The 20,176-nt window shown below is 43.2% G+C and overlaps 1 protein-coding gene across 13 annotated transcripts in view; it reads left to right on the top strand.

Moving 5' to 3' along the window:
- Nucleotides 1-7,564: 7,564 nt before the first annotated feature.
- LOC105489042 (spectrin repeat containing nuclear envelope protein 1) overlaps nt 7,565-20,176 on the top strand; it is a 536,331-nt gene continuing 523,719 nt past the window's right edge. For 9 of the 13 annotated variants that reach the window (XM_011753641.2, XM_011753643.2, XM_011753651.2 and 6 more), the window contains exons 1-2: nt 8,067-8,302; nt 16,121-16,407. In XM_011753641.2, the coding sequence (XP_011751943.2) occupies nt 16,341-16,407 (67 nt within the window). In that variant the 5' untranslated portion in view covers nt 8,067-8,302; nt 16,121-16,340. Of the gene's footprint in view, nt 7,752-8,065; nt 8,303-16,120; nt 16,408-20,176 lie in introns of those variants that run through there. The other 4 variants (XM_011753653.2, XM_011753652.2, XM_011753636.2 and 1 more) reach the window with 3 other exon arrangements.

The following is a 20,176-nucleotide window of genomic DNA, read 5'->3' as shown; positions in this document are numbered from 1 at the left end:
AGTACATACACCTAAGGGGACCTCTATCAGGTGGGTACCATCCATAACTGGAATTTATGATTCATGTATGCTTTATAATTTTCTGAAAGATGGCACTCAAACATCTTGTTTACCAAAAAAGTGATCTTTTACAATAGTTTCCAAAAGATGGAGTTCAAATATCTGCTGGGCACGGTGCCTCATGGCCGTAATCCTAACACCGTGGGAGGCCAAGGTGGGAAGACTGCTTGAGCCCAGGAGTTCAAGACCAGCCTGGGCGGCGATGAAACCTCGCCTCTGCAAAAAACAAAAACAAAATCAGCCAGGCATGGTGGCAAGCACCTGAAGTCCCAGCTACTCAGAGGCTGAGGTGGGAGGATTGCTTGAGCACAGGTGGTTGAGGCTGCAGTAAGCTGAGATTGTACCACTGCAGTCCAGCCTGGGTAACAGAGTGAGACTCTGCCTCACACACACACACACAAAACAAAAACAAAAAACAAAAACAAAAAAACTTGAAGAATTCAAACAAAGGCATCCTAAGGGTCATCAGGCCATCAGTGACCCTGACAATGGATGTGAGGCCCTATTAAGTTGAGGGGTTATTGGAATTGGAATGCAACAGAGAGAGTACTGGGAACAAAAGAGTCAGTGATCAGAGAGTAGAGTGTTTCCAGTTGAGATTATCATCACAAATAATTGTTACTGTTAATCATGACAAGGTCAAGACTATGATCATGGGAGTGGGTGGCTAAGTAGAGGAGAGACAAATGGTCTAAGAAGACCAACTCCTGAAGGAAGCATGGGGAGGAAGGGACAAGAACATTTCACTGGGGAATTAATATTTTAAAATTTATTCAGCAATGCTAAAATGTTTCATCTTTTAAAAAGTACTAAAATCTTAACTTTTAAAATTCTAAAACAATATTAATATTAGAGTTATAAGAGATTTAAAAGATTGAACTTATTACAGTAGAATTTCTATACATTTTTCCCCTTCCTTCCTTCCTTCCTTCCTTCCTTCCTTCCTTCCTTCCTTCCTTCCTTCCTTCCTTCCTTCCTTCCTTCCTTCCTTTCGACAGAGTCTTGCTATGTCACCCAGGCTAGAGTACAGAGCACAATCTCGACTCACTGCAACCTCCATTTCAGGAATTTAAGCAATTCCCCTGCCTCAGCCTCCTGAGTAGCTGAGATTACGGCTGTGTGCTACCATACCCAGCTAATTTTGGTTTTGTTTTTTTTTTTTGGTGTGGTTTCAGTAGAGACAGGGTTTTACCATATTGGCCCACCTGGTCTCGAACTCCTAAACTCAAATGATCCACCCACCTCAGCCTACCAAAGTGCTGGGATGACAGACATGAGCCACTGCGGCTGGCCTAGAATTTCTGTAAATGTTAATTTAGTAAACGTTTGCATTCACCAGTTCCACCCAAGTCTGTGTTTGTACTGGATACTGTTTGGCAAACAACCTTCATTCACACCTCTTTCTGTGCTCTCTCCTGTATCTCTGGAGCTAGAAGTCCAGGCACTACATTTCTCAGGCTCCCTTTCCTGAAGAGTTTGGGTGAAATTTGCATTCTGCCAGTGCTCTCACATGAGATTTGGAAGGCAAAGTGGACACGGAGAAATTCTCCCTCTAGCGGCAATGGCAGCAGTTTTACAGAGGCTGGCTGAACACCCAGCTCCCTCACCAGATCTAGCCTCTGAGCAGGGGTGGCTGTGATGCTGTTGGCGGTTTGCTGCAGTATCTTGACCTCTGGGTGGCAGCAGCAACTTGCCGAACTCTGGATTGCCCTTGCAATGGTGCTACCTGAAAGCTGAAGGCAGCCTGATGATGATCACTTCTCTAGCCTTTCCAACACTCCTTAAGTTGCTTTGATTTTTCTTTAATGAATCTGGACTGACACAATATTTCATGCCAAGATTGGTTCCAGAGCTTCAAAGATGAGAATCTTGTTGTTTGACCTGGTTGCATTTGCTTACAGTGATGACCTAATTGCCTAATTCTAGTGCAAAATAGAATTATGAGGAGACATGGCATGTGGTGGCAAACAGCTCCTTAAATTAACTCCTACGGTTGTCAGAAGAGAAGGACCTATTGAAATCAAGAATTGAGGAGACTAAGTTGACCACTGCTCTAGAGTCTGAAAGTAGGAAAGAGAATGAGGAGGACCATGGGGTATGTCATCTACTTACGACTGCACCAGAGACCATAGAAAGAAAATAGCAAGCTGGGAAACTTTACACTTTTGGATCAAGGCCTGGTCAAGAACTAGAGGACTTCTAGGACCCTTGTAGCCACATTGTTGATATAGCCAAAAATCAGACCTAAAGTCTGCTTCTGCATATTGCAAAATTACAGCCTAAGATAAATTCAAAGACTTGCCAAGTCTCTTACGTGACAGTTAAAGTTCTTATGGTAAAGAGTGGGCTATGAGAACTGGAACAGGGGCATTTGGAAGATTTGGGTGAATCTGAGGACTTTGAATGCAAATCCTCCTGAGGCTTACTTGTCAGGAAAATAAGTCCCTCCGTCTTCGTTTGTCCTTTCTCCCTTGTCAAAAGACTATTGATTCCACTTGAGGCCATTACCTAACAAGTGACTCCTAGATTTCTGAAAACCAAGCCAGACCCCTACTGACTACATCAAGACCCTGACTGATAAAATGCCCCTTAACCTTTAAAAAGTAAGAGAGCTACTTTGATTGAAGTTTCACTGCACTGTGTGTATGAGTTGGTTTTGAAGAGATTTAAGACTAAGGGAGGGAGGTGGAAGAAGAGAGCCATTTGCTGAGTTGCACACGTGTTCATTTGAATAAAGATGCACTTCTGGTAGACCCTGGGGCCACTGCTTTTGACAAATCCACAACATATTTTAATTATGGCCATTTTTTAATAGTATCAACACAGTTACATAAAGTAGGAATGACAGAAATAGAAATGATTATTCAGGTCAGGCACAGTGGCTCAGTCTGTAATCCCAGCACTTTGGGAGGCCAAGGAGGGCAGATCACCTGAGGTCAAGAGTTCGAGACCAGCCTGGCTAACATGGTGAAACCCTGTTTCTACTAAAAGATACAAAAAATTAGCGAGGTGTGGTGGCACATGCCTGTAATCCCAGCTACTCAGGAGGCTGAGGCAGGAGAATCGCTTGAACCCGGGAGGCAGAGGTTGCAGTGAGCTGAGATTGCACCGTTGCACTCCAGTTTGGGCAACAAGAGTGAAACTCCATTTCAAAAAAAAAAAAAAAAAGGAAAGAAAGAAATGATTATTCTCTGATTTCATATGGGCACAATGTCTTGTATTTCACAAATGTATAGAACACCATGATGCAGGCATTGGGATAAAGCTGGGCTGAAGGCAATCTGCAATTGTTGCTATCTTTGGTACCTCTTGCTAATGCAGAGAGGGGACCTTGGGGACCCATCTTCTGTAATATATAAGAAGAAGATTTTTGTAAAGTGAAATAGAATGAAAAGACGGATGAGGAGGACAGGCCCTGGGCCTGGTGGAGGAGGAAGTCAGGTTGCTGTCCTGGCAATTGTCTCTCAGCCTATGATGGCCCTCGTAGTATATTTTGTTGCTCTCAGGATCTGGTGTCCTAGCTTTATTAGGCAATTGTGAAGTGAAATGGAGAGTGATTGTTTTCCTTTATTTGCCAACTTCAGAAACATCTAGACTAATAGTAATAATAACTAGAACCATAATAATGATGCTAATTATATCTTTCATTTATTGACCACATACCAGGCACTGAAGCACTAAGTGCTTTTCAGGCATTAGCTCACTTAGTCCCCACAACAGCTCTACGAATGAGATACTATTAGAATCCTGAATTGCAGGTTTATAAACCTGAATTCATGAGAGGTTAAATTCCTACCTAAAAATCACATAGGCAGTCAATGGTAAAGCTGGGACTCAAATCCAGGCCTTTCTTGCTTTAAAACCCAAGACTTTAACCGTTACACTCTTCTAAATCCCTTTTGACACGTCTTAGTCTGTTCGGGCTGCTATAACGTAATACTATAGTACAGGTGGCTTATCAACAACAGACACTTATTACTCACAGTTCTGGAGGCTTTAAGTCCAGGATTAGTCACCTTCAAATTCAGTGTCTGGTGAGAGCCCACTTCCTGGTTGATAGATGGCTGTCTTCTTGATGTATTCTCACATGGTGGAAGGGGCAAGGACCTCTCCAGGTTCCTTTTATTAGGACACTAATTCTATGCATGAGGGTTCTACCCCTATGACCTAATCGCCTCCCAAAGGCCACACTTCCTAATACCATTGCACTGGGGATAGGTTTCAACACATGAATTTGGGGATGGGGGGTACATACATATTCAGTCTGTAGCACAACATGGCCTTATGCCCTGTAAGTTTTATCTATTAAGTATCTCTCAAATCTGTCTACATTTTCCCACCACCATCACTCTAATAATAAATACCATGGTCTTTTCTAAAGGATTACTGCACCACCTTCCTAACTAGTCCATGGTTATTGATTCTGGCTCCACTTCTAATCTGTTTTTCACATTTTAGCCAAAGAGAAAATTTTAAAACATAAATCTAATCATGTTGCACCGAGAACAGTTTAATGACTTCATGTAAAGGACCATCCCTTTGGGGCAGTTTTTAAGACTGGCATAGTCTGCCCTTGGCTCTGTTTCCAGCTGCACTGGGCCCACCATTCCCTAAACCTCCTGGCCCCTCCCTTGCTTTTTCTTCTGCAGCCTCATTAAGCTTCCTCAGTTCTTGCAATGCACCATGTGCTTTTCTTCCATAGAGCCTCTGCATATGCTGTTCCCTCTGTCTGGAGCGCTCTCCCAATTCCCCACCTGCCCACGTTCACCTAGTTCCTGCACCTCACTGTTTAGATGTCACTCCCTTAGCAAAGCCTTTCTAATTCCAGAAATAAATTAATTCCCCTCCTTTTATTTTTTATTTTTATTTTACTTTTTTTGACCGAGTCTTGCTCTGTCGTCCAGGGTGAAGTGCAGTGGCACAATCTCGGCTCACTGCAACCTTCACTTCCCAGGTTCAAGCAATTCTCCTGCCTCAGCCTCCCGAGTAGCTGGGATTATAGGTGCCTGCAACCATGCTGGCCAATTTTTTTTTTTTTTGACAGAGTCTCACTCTGTCGCCAGGCTAGAGTGCAGTGGAGCAATCTTGGCTTACTGCAACCTCCACCTCCCAGCTCCAAGTGTTTCTCCTGCCTCAGCCTCCTGAGTAGCTGGGACTACAGGCATGCGCCACCATGCCCAACTAATTTTTTGTATTTTTAGTAGAGACAGGGTTTCACCATGCTGGCCAGGATGGTCTCTTGACCTTGTGATCCGCCTGCCTTGGCCTCCCAAAGTGCTAGGATTACATGTATGAGCCACCATGCCTGGTAGTTTTTGTATTTTTAGTAGAGATGGGGTTTCACCATGTTGGCCAGGCTGGTCTCAAACTGCTATTCTCAAGTGATCTGTCTTCCTTGGCCTCCCAAAGTGCTGTGATTACAGGTGTGAGCCATTGTGCCTGACCAATTTCCATCCTTGAAAGCTCTCACAGCAACATTTGCCTTTGTTTGGAGAATGGGGTTTTACAAGTATTTGTGTGGTTCTCTGATTAATGTCTGGCTTTCCCCCATCATACTGTAAGCTCCGTGAAGGCAAGAACCAGGTCAGAGTTTGCTTACCACGGTAGCCCCAGCGCTTAGGACAATATTTGTTATGTGGTAAGCGTTCAAGCAATAGTTGTTGAATAAATGGAGCTACAACAGCCTTCCCTGGGGTGTGGGAAACTAACAAGCCCTTTGCAAAAGTCTAAAATGTGCTTAGTCCTTTTACAGAGGATAAAGTTTAGCTGAGAACGGGCGTTCAGCTGCATAGGGAACCAATGCCAGCACGACAGCTCTATGCTTCTGTCTGTCTCAGCCTGTGAAAACAGAGATTAGGCCTTGTAGAGGAGTTTTAGTGGGTGGAAGCAATGTTTCAGGCTTGTGTTTTAAGTGGCTCACTTCTCAAGTAAGTAAACCCAAAGAAAGTAGTTGCTTAACATGTAGAATAGCAAGTTGGTGGCCTGGCGCAGTGGCTCACACCTGTAATCCCAGCACTTTGGGAGGCCGAGCCGGATGGGTTACCTGAGGTTGGAAGTTCGAGACCAGCCTGACCAACATGAAGGAACCCCATCTCTACTAAAAATACAAAATTAGCCAAGTGTGGTGACGCATCCCTGTAATCTCAGCTACTCGGGAGGCTGAGGCAGGATAATCGCTTGAACCCGGGAGGCAGAGGTTGCAGTGAGCCAAGATTGCACCATTGCACCCCAGCCTGGGGAACAAGAGCGAAACTCCATCGCAAAAAAAAAAAAAAAAAAAAAAGAATAGCAAAGTTGGTACAGTAACTTTCTGCCTCTCTTCAAAAGGCAGCAGGGTGGATTGGTCCTATGAAGGTGGGGATTGAGAGGACGAGCTGAGCCATTCTGATCTGTTTCTTCTGAGTGGGAAGCCTGGAATTCTGGACCCCATTTTGTGGCCACTGCACACAGAGTGCTGACCTGGAATAATTATGCTCTGGTGGTCGTCTCCACAAGGGGCTCTGGGCACGCCTCAGGATTGTTGCCCTCAGGCAGAGGCAGGGCATGCATTGAGACTGATCCCAAACACCCCTCCTCCAGGCCCAACTTCTGGATGCAGCAAGTTCTGCAATTAGAGATCCATTATTTGGTCTCTCTTTCCCTCTAAAAAAAAAAAAAATAATAATAATATTAAGTCAACACAAATAAGAGGAACACATCAGATTGATGTATCAGATTTGTTCTATCAGGTTTGTGTCAGATGTTATTATTTTGACGCGATCCAGAAGGAGAATTTGAAGAAAATGGAAAGCTAGGCAGTGGGAATGTTGGCAGCAGGTAAGGGAAAGGTAGACAGCAAAGAGAAACTTCATCTACTTTATAAACTGCTCCTTCCATTCAGCAAATTTAGAGGATAAAAGACTGTTTTTTTCAGATTGGAGATTCAAGGGGGGAATTATTACTTTTAAGATTATTGCAACATAGCTTCGATTGTTGTAGCTGCAATCGCCCTATTGGGCTTGGACTTTACTGTTGTTGAAAAGAGACTGTGTTTGATTTTGCTTGGATACCATAAAATCACAACAAAATAAATTCTCCTGCATGCTACCAGGCAACACCAAGATCTCTTACACCACGAGAAGGACTGGTGGCCAAAGATGCAAATGGCTCTGCAATGTACAGGGTGCATACAGTGCATCTGAAGAACCTAAAAGTGATTTTTAGAATAATCTTAATAAACAGTCAAGAATTAAAGATGTCAAGCGCTTTCTCAAGAAGTTTAAACTTTATAAATAACATTTAAAAAAATCTATAAAGCCTGACCAGTCTTCCTCAAATTAAGTTATTTCCTACTGACTTGGCAGCCAAAACGGTTTAGGATCTTTTGGAAGTTGATGAAAAAGGAGTCGGCGGATTTTGCTCTTTGCTCTGCATCACGCCCTTCCTGGGACCATTAGGGAACCTCCCAGGCTTTCAGGATAGGTTCCGCTCAGAAAGGTCACCCGGGCAATGGAAACCCCGGGCAAAAGTTAGCTGGCAGGACAGCGCAGCTCCTCCAGGCAGCGGAGGCAGCGCGTCCCGGCTCTCAGGGACATTTCCTTCCCACCTCGACCCCCGGGAGGTGGTCCCGGTATAAAGGCTCGCTGAGAGGGTGGGTCACAGCACAGCTTTGCAGCTGCGGAGAAACGCCCAAGGCTGTGTATCTCCAGGAGGTAGGGAAGCCTGCGAGCCTCCGGGTCCCCGCCCCCAGCTTTCCACGCACCGGCGCATCCCGGAGACGGGCGCTGGGCTCGGGGCACTGAGCCGGGGAGGGGGTGTGGCGGACCAGGGCGGTGCAGGGACCCTGCCCAGAGGCCCAACCGGCCTGGCCGACCTTCCTTCCCGACAGGAGCGGTAGCTGCGAGGTGGGGAAGGCGGGGGGGAGGCCTCACCCCACAGCGTGCGGCCGGGAGGAGGAACCGGTCGCGGAGGGCGGGGAGCCGGGCTCAGCAGCCCGGCGCGGGAGTGAGTGTGGGCGAGCCAGCCAGGGTGAGAGCGGGCGCCGGGCCGCGGCCGCCGGCCGCAGCGGGCTGAGATTGTTGTCCTCTGTCACCAGGGCGGCTGGGCTCCCGCAATCCTGCACACCGGGCCCGATCCCGGCGACAGGGCGGGCGGACAGCAGCGCATCCCCGGGGTCCCGCCGAGCCTGGGCGCAGCGAGCCGGGAGGAGGCGTTCGCTTGCATCGCCTCGCTGCTGGGAAACTGAACGAGGCCGAGAGACAAGGTAAAAGGAAAGACAGAGACTGGGAGACAGGGAGAGACAGAGACAGGGAGAGGAGAGAGAGGTGCAAGACGAACACATTGTAGACAAATTGTCAGCAAGTTTGTGCCTGCACGCTGGGGCTCTACGTGCTTGATGGGAGGGGGTGGTAGCAGTGATGTGTGTACGTGTGCGATACTCATAGATAAGGAGACTAGGAGGTTGGGGAGCCTCTTTGCATCTCGTACGTAGATGTCCCTATTAATATCCCCCTCTCTGAGTTGTCATTTCCGCTTGTGGCACGTCCCCTGGGCTCCAATGGTGCAGAAGCAAAAGGCAGCCACCCTCTTATTGTGATGGTCGGTACTGTTGCTACTATCAGATGGGAGAGGTAGGGCGTTGAACAGATTCTAGGAGCCTCCCTTCCTCCACCCCCTGACTATTTTTGGAAGGGCTGGGGGGAGGGAAATGGCTTGAAGGCTGCGCGGAGGCCCGGGCGCGTCAGACTCCAGCGGCGCTGTCATGGTGCAGTTGTTTCCCGGCAGAGCCTGCATTGGAGGGCAAGATAACTTTCATCTCCTCTTTGAAAGATACGTTTCACATAGAGATCTTGCATTGCTGGCGGAGGAGTTCTGGGAAATGGTGGTGCACAGGCGGCCAGGTGCATCGCAACGGGCAGGCATCCGTGCAAAACGAAGCAGCCATCAGCCGCACAGGAAGGAAAGCCCCTTGGGAAGGGAGGCTGGGTGTGCTGACTGGGATCCCAGGCTTTGGATGCTGGAAGTTCTGCCCCCTTCTGTAAATAGAGTCAGGTCCAGCCCAGAGGAAAATATCAGCAATGAAGCCTTAGCATCCCAGAATGTTCACTTCTGAGCTTTTCTTTTTGGGGTGGAAAACTTGTATCTGAAATGTTCCTGTGAATGTTAAGAAAGTTAAAAATTAATTATTTTTCTCTTCTTTAATGCCCATCCATTTTTCGTCTTGATCTGAGAATGACTTTCCCAAAGACACATTCATATACAGAAGCCAGACCTATGCAAGAGAAAGTATAATAATTTTCAATGAGGCAAAGGTCATTAATATGACCTACATCTTCATAAAATGCAGATTTAATCACAAGTCATGACGATTGTTCTTTGAGAGGCTTTTTATTCCCCATGGTGAAAAAAGATTTGTAATATGGATAAAAAGTACCTGACATCACCAGAACAGTGTGACAAAATACATATCTATTTTTTCTTGTCTGTTCATCACTTTGTGGCAGATTTAGAACAAAATGTGAGAGATCTATACTAACTTAGTATGTTTCATGCTGAAGATTAAGAAACAGCTTCAGACTGACCCAGATAATAATATTTGCTAGGCTTTGAAAATATTTGCCTAGCTCTTATTTTATAGACTCATTTTCATCTTTGTGAACTAATGATTTTCACAAACTGGTTTTCTTCTGTCCTCATTGACCTCATTTAAGAACTCTTTTTTTACTTGATTCCTTCCTGCCAGGGAGTGGGGATTGGAGAAAGCTAGTTTGCCATTTAAAAATGTTCAAGAATTGTTTGGTGCTGCACTGGGCCTACTTTCTGATAACTATGCTGCACACACAGCATCTTGGAAATGAAAGGAGGCGTGACTGTCACAGGATGTAGGAAGCCCATAACTGGGCAAGGTTGGTGGCATTTTCACAACTCCAGCTCTAGCTACTGCAGCCACACCCTGTGGTCTGAATGTGACAGGCATGCAGGGCCCAAACACCTCTGCAGGGTCCTCTGTGTGTCTGCTCTTAAATGTGTACTTCCTTGTGGTCTGATCTAAGGAGAACTAATGTTTGGCAAGGCATGCAATGTATCCTCTAGCAAGGGATGGAAAGAAGGTTGCAGATGTCTTTGGGTGTAATTTATACTTTAGGCTTACAGTAAACAAAATTTAATTATGACACTGAATATCTTTCATGCTGATCTGCTATACACTTTGTCTTTTGCTTACTTGTTCATGTTCTTCTAGGGAAAAGATCATTTCTTATTGTTACTCTGTGTAATTCATACTAGTGAATAAGAAACAGCATTGTTCCCTGGTAACCTGCACACATATATTAGTAGTATACTTGTATTAACTCAGAGATGTCCCTATTCTTCTCTACCTTTCAGCCATCTTAGTGTTCATTAATTAGTACCATTATTAATGGGTGAATAGAAAAAAAAATTACATTTAAAATTAAACAGCACGTGAACTCTCTTCAGCAAAAGACTTGAATAGAAGGGAAACTGAAATTTATTCATGACTTTAAAAATTTTGTTCAATAGTGGGCTTCAATATTAGTGCTATTCTTATACATGTTTAGACATTTAATTAAGTAATGTCTGTGCTTCCTTCTGTTGTGAATCTGTTTATGTATTTATCTTCTCAGTTCATTTTCTTTTTGGTTAGAAATGAGCCACGTTGTCTCTGGTTGTCGCAGGGCTTGAAATTTTCTGCAGTAGTTTCCTAAGACCTAGAAATTCAGTCGCATTGCTTATATATATTCTTGTGGCTTAGTAGTATTTCTTCAGTGCTTTTCTTAGTGTATTCCTTTTTAGTAACACAAACAAGAAACTGATTCAAGAGCCAATGTCCATTCTGCCAAGAGACAGAAAAAATTGAGTTGTGGTATTTCACAACTGTGCTTTTTCACAGAGTAATGTTGAGAAGAGTATGTCTTTCAGCTGGGAGCATCCCAAATAGCAGATAGTCCAAATTCCCTCTGTGTCCTGAATTTTAAAAAATGCAGCAGATGGTTATTGATTGGGTGGGTGTTTTTTTTGTTGTTTGTTTGCTTCCATAGTAGCCTGGACTTTTCCATTACAATACTTGCCCTCCTTTGTTGTAACGTTGTTTATATCATCTTCCTCTACCGGCACATAAGTTGTAAGAGGGGCTTGTTTCTCCTGTTGACTGCTGTTTACTCAGTACCGTGGTCCCTTACAAATAGCTACTCAATACATATTTATCGTGAAATAATAAATACAGGAGTCTTACCTTTCTGCTAATTATGAGGTGGATGTATTTAGCTGCATCATAATCTTAGTTCCTTCCCCTGGAAAAATTTGGAGATGGTGCAGGGACTATTTATTGGTATACAGCCCATCAGTGTCCACCAAATTCTCCCATTCCATCCCAATGCCTAGCTTCACTCTTCATTCCCTCTCCTTCATGCCCCCGCAGTATCCTGCACCTATTAAAACTGTTTTATTGATCTTGGGAATAGTGAGTTCATTGATGTTCTGGATCTGCCTCTGGTGTTCTGGTTCTGTCGTGTCCATGGCCAGAACACTGCTACATAAACAGTCAGCTGGAGGATCTCATGACCTTGCACCAGCCGTTGTTTTAGCTGTGCCTTGTGCTGCCATTGGTTTTGGAACTGAAGAGCACACTTGGGAGTACCTCTGCATTTTAGGGTCATCTCTCATATTGCAGGTGGAGAAACTGGGACCAGGGGAAGGAAAATGGAAACTAGTATTTGCAGAAACTCTGCTACATGCCAATCAATCTGCTGGAAACATGACATACTTATTTTTTAAAAAATAAATTTAAGCAGGATAAAATTAAACCTAATTTGGCGTAAGTATACCTCATTTTACAGATGAAGAAAGAAGGACTCAGAGAAGCTCACTTTTCTTAAACCTGCATGCACAGCAAGAGAGAGAATTAAGATTCAACTCCAGGTCTTTCTTAGTCCAAAGTCTGCGCATTTCCTGGTGCCAAACTCTCCTCCAATAGGTAGTTGTTGAGGACCTTCATACACAGAACCAGCTCAAAATCACCCAACTAGCTGGGATAAAGTTTAGCCTAGAACTGATATTTCCTAATTCCCAGTCTCCTTTTACTAGCTTCTTTTTATTAACATCATTTTAAATTTCTTATCAAATCATGTAATAAGACAAAGTGTTAGTAAAAAGCAAGAAAATCATGATTTCACAATATAGGAAATATGTGTACATGTGAATGATGAAAGCAAAATGTTTAATGTCTGAAAAAGGAAGGATATTGCATCCACTTTGTTTTGCATTGAAGAGGAAGAGGTTTTGTAGGGATTTTCTCATAGATGTAAAGTATTATGAACTTGATTCAATGAAACAAAAAATATATATCAGAGGCCTAGGATGTGGTCAGGGATACACTTGGTGTCAATGAATGAGATTTTGCAATGTTATAGCCTCTATACCAGTGAAATGTTCACAGTTTGTTTAGAGTGAGGTAAGACTAGCAGTAGTGAAAGGTAGAAGCCAAATTGTACCTATGATAGTGTGGATTACTAGTGTTAGAGGCCTCAGTGGAAAATAATGGTGAATGTTGGTTGGTGTGTTTAGGAAAAGCTTCAAGTGGTATGCGGATCCTGGGTTAGGTATTTAGATTTGTTCAGCTGAAAGTGTTCTTCAGAGGGGTGATGTGAAGGGGCAATGAAGAAATTGCTCCTGAGTTGTTCCAAGATATGAAGCATGAAGGGGAGAGTGTTTGGCTGTAAAACTTATACAGCCCCTCTTCTGCTGCGCTCAGTTAATGGCATCCCCAATCCTGAGAGTCATCTGCGACTCCTCAGATATACACCCTGGAAATCCCACCTATACCCACCCCCACCCGGGTGACCAGTCACCAAGTCTTACAAATTCTGCTCCCTAAAACTGTGTTATATTTGATTCTGCACTCACTCTGCTCCCCTCTGTCTGATTTCCGTCTTCTGTCATCTTCCACCTGGATTCCTGAGATACCTTCCCAACTGATCTTTCTGGATCTTCCAGTTTTGTCCTTCTCGAATACACCTTTTAAAAAACCATAGCTAGAATAATCCCAGTTATACCTTCTCACTTCCAGCTTAAAATCTCTCAGTGGCTTCCAGTTGCCTGCTAGGGAGCCAGAACCAAACTTCTGAGCATAGCACTCAGGGCCCTCTGCCATCCGGACACCACCTCACTCTCCACCCTCTTTTTCCAGAATGTCACCTTGTAGAGTTTCTCAGTGTCTGACTGGTGGTAGTTCCATGTCCCACTCATGCTGTTACTCATGCCCAGGCCTTTGCTCAAGCTCTTCACCCTGCCCAGGATGTGTCTTTCATATGTTTCACCTGAGTGACTAACCCATTTACTGAGACTCAGCTCGGGTGTCTGCTCCTTGCCAAGAAGGACACCTTTCCAGAACACCCACACTGGCAGAGCCGCCATCCTCTGTATCCTCGCATCTTGGTATTTGCACTTAGCCCTGGTATTTTTATATTATCTTTTCTATGTTTTATCTCCCACTGTGTCCTAAGCTCCTCAAAAATAGTCTCTGTGTCACATCCACCTTAGTAAGCCCAGCATTGAGCTCTGGCACTCTGAATGTGTTAGTTATGCTGTGAAAGTAAAACTGGATGAATAGTGGGCACATGCAGGGAAATTCTGAGTTTAATGTAATGAGAGAGAGAGAGGGCGTGCACAATATTTCAGAATTAATCTACCAAGCTATGTGAATGTGAATTAGAAGAGGATAGAGGCAGAGTGATTTCTGTTGCAATGATTTACTGAAATCCCTTTTAATTCCATAATTCTTGACTGAAGATGGGGACTGTGTGTTAATCATCTGTGAGCTCCAGTGCTGAGCCCAGCTTGGAGTGGTGTATCTGAAATGAAATGAATGTCTTTAATATACATGCAGATACATGATATAGATAATAGAGTGGTTGATTGATTGATTTCAGAAAGTTTTATTTTTGCATTTGAAAACCTAACTTCCTAACAGCTTAGGGGAGTCATTTTTAAGGTCCTTCAGGCACTGTTCACTATGTATTATTCTCCCAAATTAAGATAGCTTTTGTATGTGGGCAGGTGGAATATTTTTCCCCAGGAGATACAGGCTGCTAATGGGCACACAATTCCAGCAGGGCTATAGGTATGTATGTGACAGCCCAGCCACAGGTAATTCTTTCTCTACGAAGACTCCCTTGGAGAGTCACCCACTGAGAAGTACCTCTCTAGCCTATAAGACACCAAGTTGGGTCCTACTTCTAGTAAATACTCCTTTCAAGTAGCCAAGAGAAGTTTGCCTCTATCTTTCCTACCAATGACTGCTGTTCACTGCATCACTGTCCTGTGTCTTGCTTAGTAATTGCTTTCTTGCTCCAGTACATCCTTCTGATGCATTGCACTTAGAGCAGCAGCAGTGTGCAAAGGTTTACATCCCTTTTTTTTTTTTTAAGATAATAGGCTAAAGAGCATATTACTAGCTTTGCATTCATACATCTGACCAGATACCAATATATAATAGTATTAGCAATGCCATTTTAAAATAAATTGTAATTCATAATTTCACTCTATTACTTAAGAAATCCTTCATGAGCAGTGCTCTTTTATGGACTATAATCCAAATTATAATATGATTTTTTTTTTTTTTTTTTTGAGACGGAGTCTTGCTATGTCGCCCAGGCTGGAGTGCAGTGGCCGGATCTCAGCTCACTGCAAGCTCCGCCTCCCGGGTTTTTACGCCATTCTCCTGCCTCAGCCTCCCGAGTAGCCGGGACTACAGGCGCCCACCACCTCGCCCGGCTAGTTTTTTTGGTATTTTTTTTAGTGGAGACGGGGTTTCACCGTGTTAGCCAGGATGGTCTCGATCTCCTGACCTCGTGATCCGCCCATCTCGGCCTCCCAAAGTGCTGGGATTACAGGCTTGAGCCACCGCGCCCGGCCTATAATATGATTTTTATAGCACTCACAGACTCCTCTCATTTTCTTTTTTCCTTCAGGAAGGTGGACCATCTCACATGTATGAGCTTTCTTTAGGAATTTTGCTTTTGCCATTCTCCCCTTCTTCCCCTCTTCCCCTATTCCTTTTTTTAACTTTCATCATCATAACCTAGAAATGCAATGGGGACTGTGGCCGGGTATGGTGGCTCACGCCTGTAATCCTAGTACTTTGGGAGGCTGAGGCAGGCAGATCATGAGGTCAGGAGATCGAGACCATGCTGGCTAACACGGTGAAACCCCGTCTCAACTGAAAATACAAAAAATTAGCCGGGTGTGGTGGCGGGCACCTGTAGTCCCAGCTACTCAGGAGGCTGAGGCAGGAGAATCGCTTGATCCCGGGAAGTGGAGGTTGCAGTGAGCTGAGATCACATCACTGTGCCCCAGTCTGGATGATAGAGTGAGACTGTCCCAAAATGAAAACAAAAACAAAAACAAAATCTTAACCAACACAGATAATTTAGAAGGAAAATGTCCACTCTGCTTAGCTCACCCCACCCCTAGCCTTACAACTTTTGAGTCTTTATACCTAGGGAGGAGAAAAACTAAATCAGACCCATTTGGCTTCTAAAATTGGAGTACTTGAAACTCAAATTTTTAGAATGAAATGGTTTTTACATTTATGCTGTTTTAATTCATCAAATTGGTATGGGAAACTAGGATTTGGTCCTATTCCTGGAAAGTGTACAACACAACAGAGCAAAACATGTGCAAAGCAGGCTAAATTAGCAGATAAGAGAATCCGTGCATGTTGAAAACTACAATGGAGTGTTTTCAGTATAAGGCAAGCCACTTCATAGATCAATGGAAAAACTTTAGAGTTTAAAAAGAAAACATAGAATGAAAGTGAACGTTTCTTCTTTTAGCAACCCAATTTTATTTTATATATCTCATTTATGTATTTATTTTATCAAATATCATGGGAATTCCTAACATTTGCACAGTACTTTATAGTTTATAAGTGCTTTTCACTAAGTTGTTTCACTTGAAAATAGACCAGGCATTCAAATTAAATAGAAATATTTCTCCTTTTAGCACTGTGGTGACCTTTGTAGATTGTTTTTTTATGTTGTACCTTTTCTTTTATGTTTTTCAGGTTCTTCAGTTGATTTAAAAGGACAGTGTTAAAACGAAAGAAGAAAAAGCAGTTCAGTCTTTGGGAGAACTGCCTCCTTGTTGACTGCTGCAAATGCCTGGAATTCATTAATGAAGGATTAGATCTAGAAAAGTCCAAGCATGTTTTCCAGAGTGGTGTAGCCCTGTGCTGCCTCCAGTGAAGAGTCTCTTGCTGTTGGCTTCGTGCTTCTGGAGAGACCATGGCAACCTCCAGAGGGGCCTCCCGGTGTCCTCGGGATATCGCCAATGTGATGCAGAGGCTGCAAGGTAAGGGGAAGACATTTCAGGGTTTAAAATAATTCAAATACCATCTTAACCCACAATCAGTTAAATTTTGTTTGGGGTTTTACTCAGTTTCATGGAACTATAGCCCAGAATGGGATGGATGTCTTTTATTCCAGTGTTTTCAAATAGGAGCATGCTGTCTTCAGATGCCATCTTCATTACATAGAACAAAAAGATAAAAATACAGCCTTTTTTTTTTTTTTTGTAATTTTATGTCTGCATTAGCATGTCTTGTGTGGTTATTCATTGTCCAGTTGGGAATTAAGAGTTATTGCCAAATGTACTGCTGCTGTCATTCAATAACACCAGTGACAATACATTCCCCAATTGTCTTGATAGATTACAGACAAGTTGTGGACATATAACTATATGCTATTGTCAAATAAGTGAACCAGTGGCATTTCCCAACTAGAAGACCCTTGGATATTTTTATATTTATATATATATATATATATATATATATATTTTTTTTTTTTTTTTTTTTGAGACAGTGTCTCGCTCTGTCACCCAGGCTGGAGTGCAGTGGCGCGATCTCGGCTCACTGCAAGCTCCGCCTCCCGGGTTCACTCCATTCTCCTGCCTCAGCCTCCCGAGCAGCTGGGACTACAGGCGCCCCCCACCACACCTGGCTAATTTTTTGTATTTTTAGTAGAGACGGGGTTTCATCGTGTTAGCCAGGATGGTGTCGATCTCCTGACCTCGTGATCCGCCCGCCTCGGCCTCCCAAAGTACTGGGATTATAGGTGCCGGGCCGATATTTAGAAACTTTTTAAGAAAAATGAGGCAAAAGAGGCCCAGAGAGATGAAGCGATGTGATGAGATGAATGGTTCGTGGCAGGGTACAGACTAGTCCTGTATCCCTCAGTGGTGCTCTTCTCTGCTTTGGATTTTCTTTTTAAGATGGAATTTTGCTCTCTCTTCCAAGCTGCAGTGCAGTGGCGCTATCTCGGCTTACTCCAACCTCCGCCTCCCTGTTCAAGTGATACTCCTGCCTCAGCCTCTTGAGTAGCTGGGATTACAGGCATGCGCCACCATGCCCAGCTAATTTTTGTTTTTTCAGTAGAGACAGGGTTTCACCATGTTGGCCAGGCTGGCCTCAAACTCCTGACCTCAGGTGATCTGCCTGCCTCGGCCTCCCACAGTGCGGGACTACAGGCATAAGCCACTGTGCCCAGCTGCTCTTCTCTGCTTTCTAGAAGAGAACTAACAGGGAAATGCTATAGAAACTCATAGGTGAACAGATTCTAATTGTCAATTTTCTTTACATTTGTGTTTCAATATTCCTTGAAACACATATAATTATCACCTGTAGTTATCTAAAAATATTTTTTCTTTGTCATAATCCCAATGATATATTCATTGCTTCATTGTCAGAATTCTAATGATATATTCAATGTCATAAGCCCAGCCTTCAAGTGAATGGTTTTAAGGTATAAAAATACCCCGATTTAGAAGAGTTTTGTGCTAGTCTTTGCTAAGAGAACTTAAAAATAATGTTGTAGCTTGACTTTTAGGTTTTCTAGTATCTCCAACAAATGATCATTGTGGTTTCGCACAGTATCAGTGATATTAATTTGTCACAGACCCACTTTCTTTGCTTACAATGTATTTGCTGTGCAGAGCAGTATTTCCAGTTAAGCATTCTTGACCTTCAGATACATACCAGGCTCTTAAATCTGGATATCCATGACCCAGAACGTGCTCACAGCTATAGAAAATCAGGATATTGGTGGAACTAGGAGTTTCTCCATGTCTGTCCAGAGACCACCAACTTGATTGACAGCTTCTGTCTTCAAGTGACCTCCCTACTAATGTTTGTCTGCCTGGACCGGTTTGTGATGCTTCAGTGTAAGTGGTATGTGTTTCCTATTTCTTGCTGACCAATCCCTCATGTCATACCAGAGCCTTGTTAGATAAAAGATCCTTGCTGAATTGGGTCTAGATCTTTTCCATGGGCTGAAAATTTCTCTGCTTGGGTCTGCCCAGCACCCAAGGATCTCAGATTTCAGTTGTACATTGTCACATGGGTAGATGCAGTGCTGAATTTGAGTTCCATTCTACTGTCTATGTTTGTCTTGGCTGTTTGTCTGAGGGTAAATTACTGAACCATTTTGTGCCTCAATGACATCATCTATGAAATGATGGAATGGAAGCCTGTGAATCCCTTACAAAAGTGTGGGGAAGATAATAAGGTAATAAAGCAGATTTTCCTTTGAGTGTATTAGATGTGAACATTCTCTGCATGACATACATGTTGACCATAAGTGAAAGTTGCAAACAGCAGATTTGAATAAACTCAATCAGAACCAGACTGTGTTCCTACAAACACTCTACTCTTCATTCTGATATTAGTTTGAGTGGAAGTCCTTTTATTAAGATAATTGGGTTGGGGTGAGAGGAAAGTGAAGAGTATGGATAATTTAATGTTGTGTTTTATTATGTTTTTATAGTAGATTTAGTTTTGCTTGAGAAATCTGTGGCGTGGATGAAAGAGCTGGAGCCTGCCACCCTGTCACACACTAGGCCTGTGACAGTGGATGCCTTATTTAACATCTACTTGTCTAGGTGCCCCATTTGCAAAATGTGGATTGCTCCCATCTGCTTAGCCCCTCTCAGAATTGTTGTGAAGCTCGATGAGATAATTTACTAAAGGAGCTTTAAAAATGATAAATTCTGTGATATGGTGAGTCATTCAAATAGTCACGGAAGAAAACTAGATGAGAAGGCACAGCTTGATAATTTGTTGCAATTTTTCCTGCAAATTTTTCTAACTATCCAGATTTTTGGAGGAATGTTAGTCGTTTTGTATACTCTGTGCTGTATAAAACTAGTCATTTTATTACATAACGAAGTAACTATACTTATTGCATTAATTAGCTTTCCTTTCTATAAAAGAGAGAGTTATAAGGTGGCATAAGGGTACCTGACAAAGTTAGAAGAGTAAGCCTTAAAATTCAGAAGACAAAACTCCTGAGCACGAGATCCTTATCACCAGCCTTTGGTATCAATTACTTCATGTCTATAGGTTATGTTGGCTACAAAATGTAAAGTCTGTACTGCTACAAAATATAACACATCTAGCCTGCATCAAAGGAAACTCAGTGAAATGGCAGGAAGTGAAAGTGATCTGGTGAGTGTGTCTTAACAAGTTGATCAGCTGGATTAATTCTGCTGATTCAGTTGGTGGGGTGCAGGTCTCTTGCTCTCAGTTGTCACTGTGCATATTTACTACTGCTTTAAGTCCAAAGAGGGGCCAATCTCCACAGAAAGAGGAGATCTGTCCCCTGTCAAGGGTATTTAGTAACGCTGCTTACCCGCTGGAACCTCCAAACAAGAGCCCAAGATCCTAATAAATGGAGGGCTGGTGTTATTGCCCAGATAATGAAGACAAATTTGAAGAAAAGTAAATTTCCATTAGTGTAAACAGAACCAGAGTTGCTAATTTTCAAAGTTTAAATTCATAAGAACATTCTCCTAGAATCCTTTTTCTTTGTCTAGATATATATAATGAGTAACTAATGTGTTTGGGGTTTTTTTCCTCCCATTTTTGGGTTTCATTGTTATTTCAGACCTGTGCATAACTAATAAAGAGCATGGAGCTTTGAATAATGGCAACTTGGCATTACTCCCTTGCTTATTTAGCTTACACCCATAATTGCTGACTATTTTTCCTGCTTTTAGTTTTTATTTCTGGGACTAGGAAATTAAAGCACACACAGAGATTGCTACATAATTTAGCTGCAAGAGTAAC

Source organism: Macaca nemestrina, chromosome 5 (genome assembly GCF_043159975.1).
Source record: "Macaca nemestrina isolate mMacNem1 chromosome 5, mMacNem.hap1, whole genome shotgun sequence".
Classification (NCBI taxonomy): Eukaryota; Metazoa; Chordata; class Mammalia; order Primates; family Cercopithecidae; genus Macaca; species Macaca nemestrina.
The sequence above is the reverse complement of the archived record's forward strand: the minus strand, read 5'-3'. Positions and strand labels throughout refer to the sequence as shown.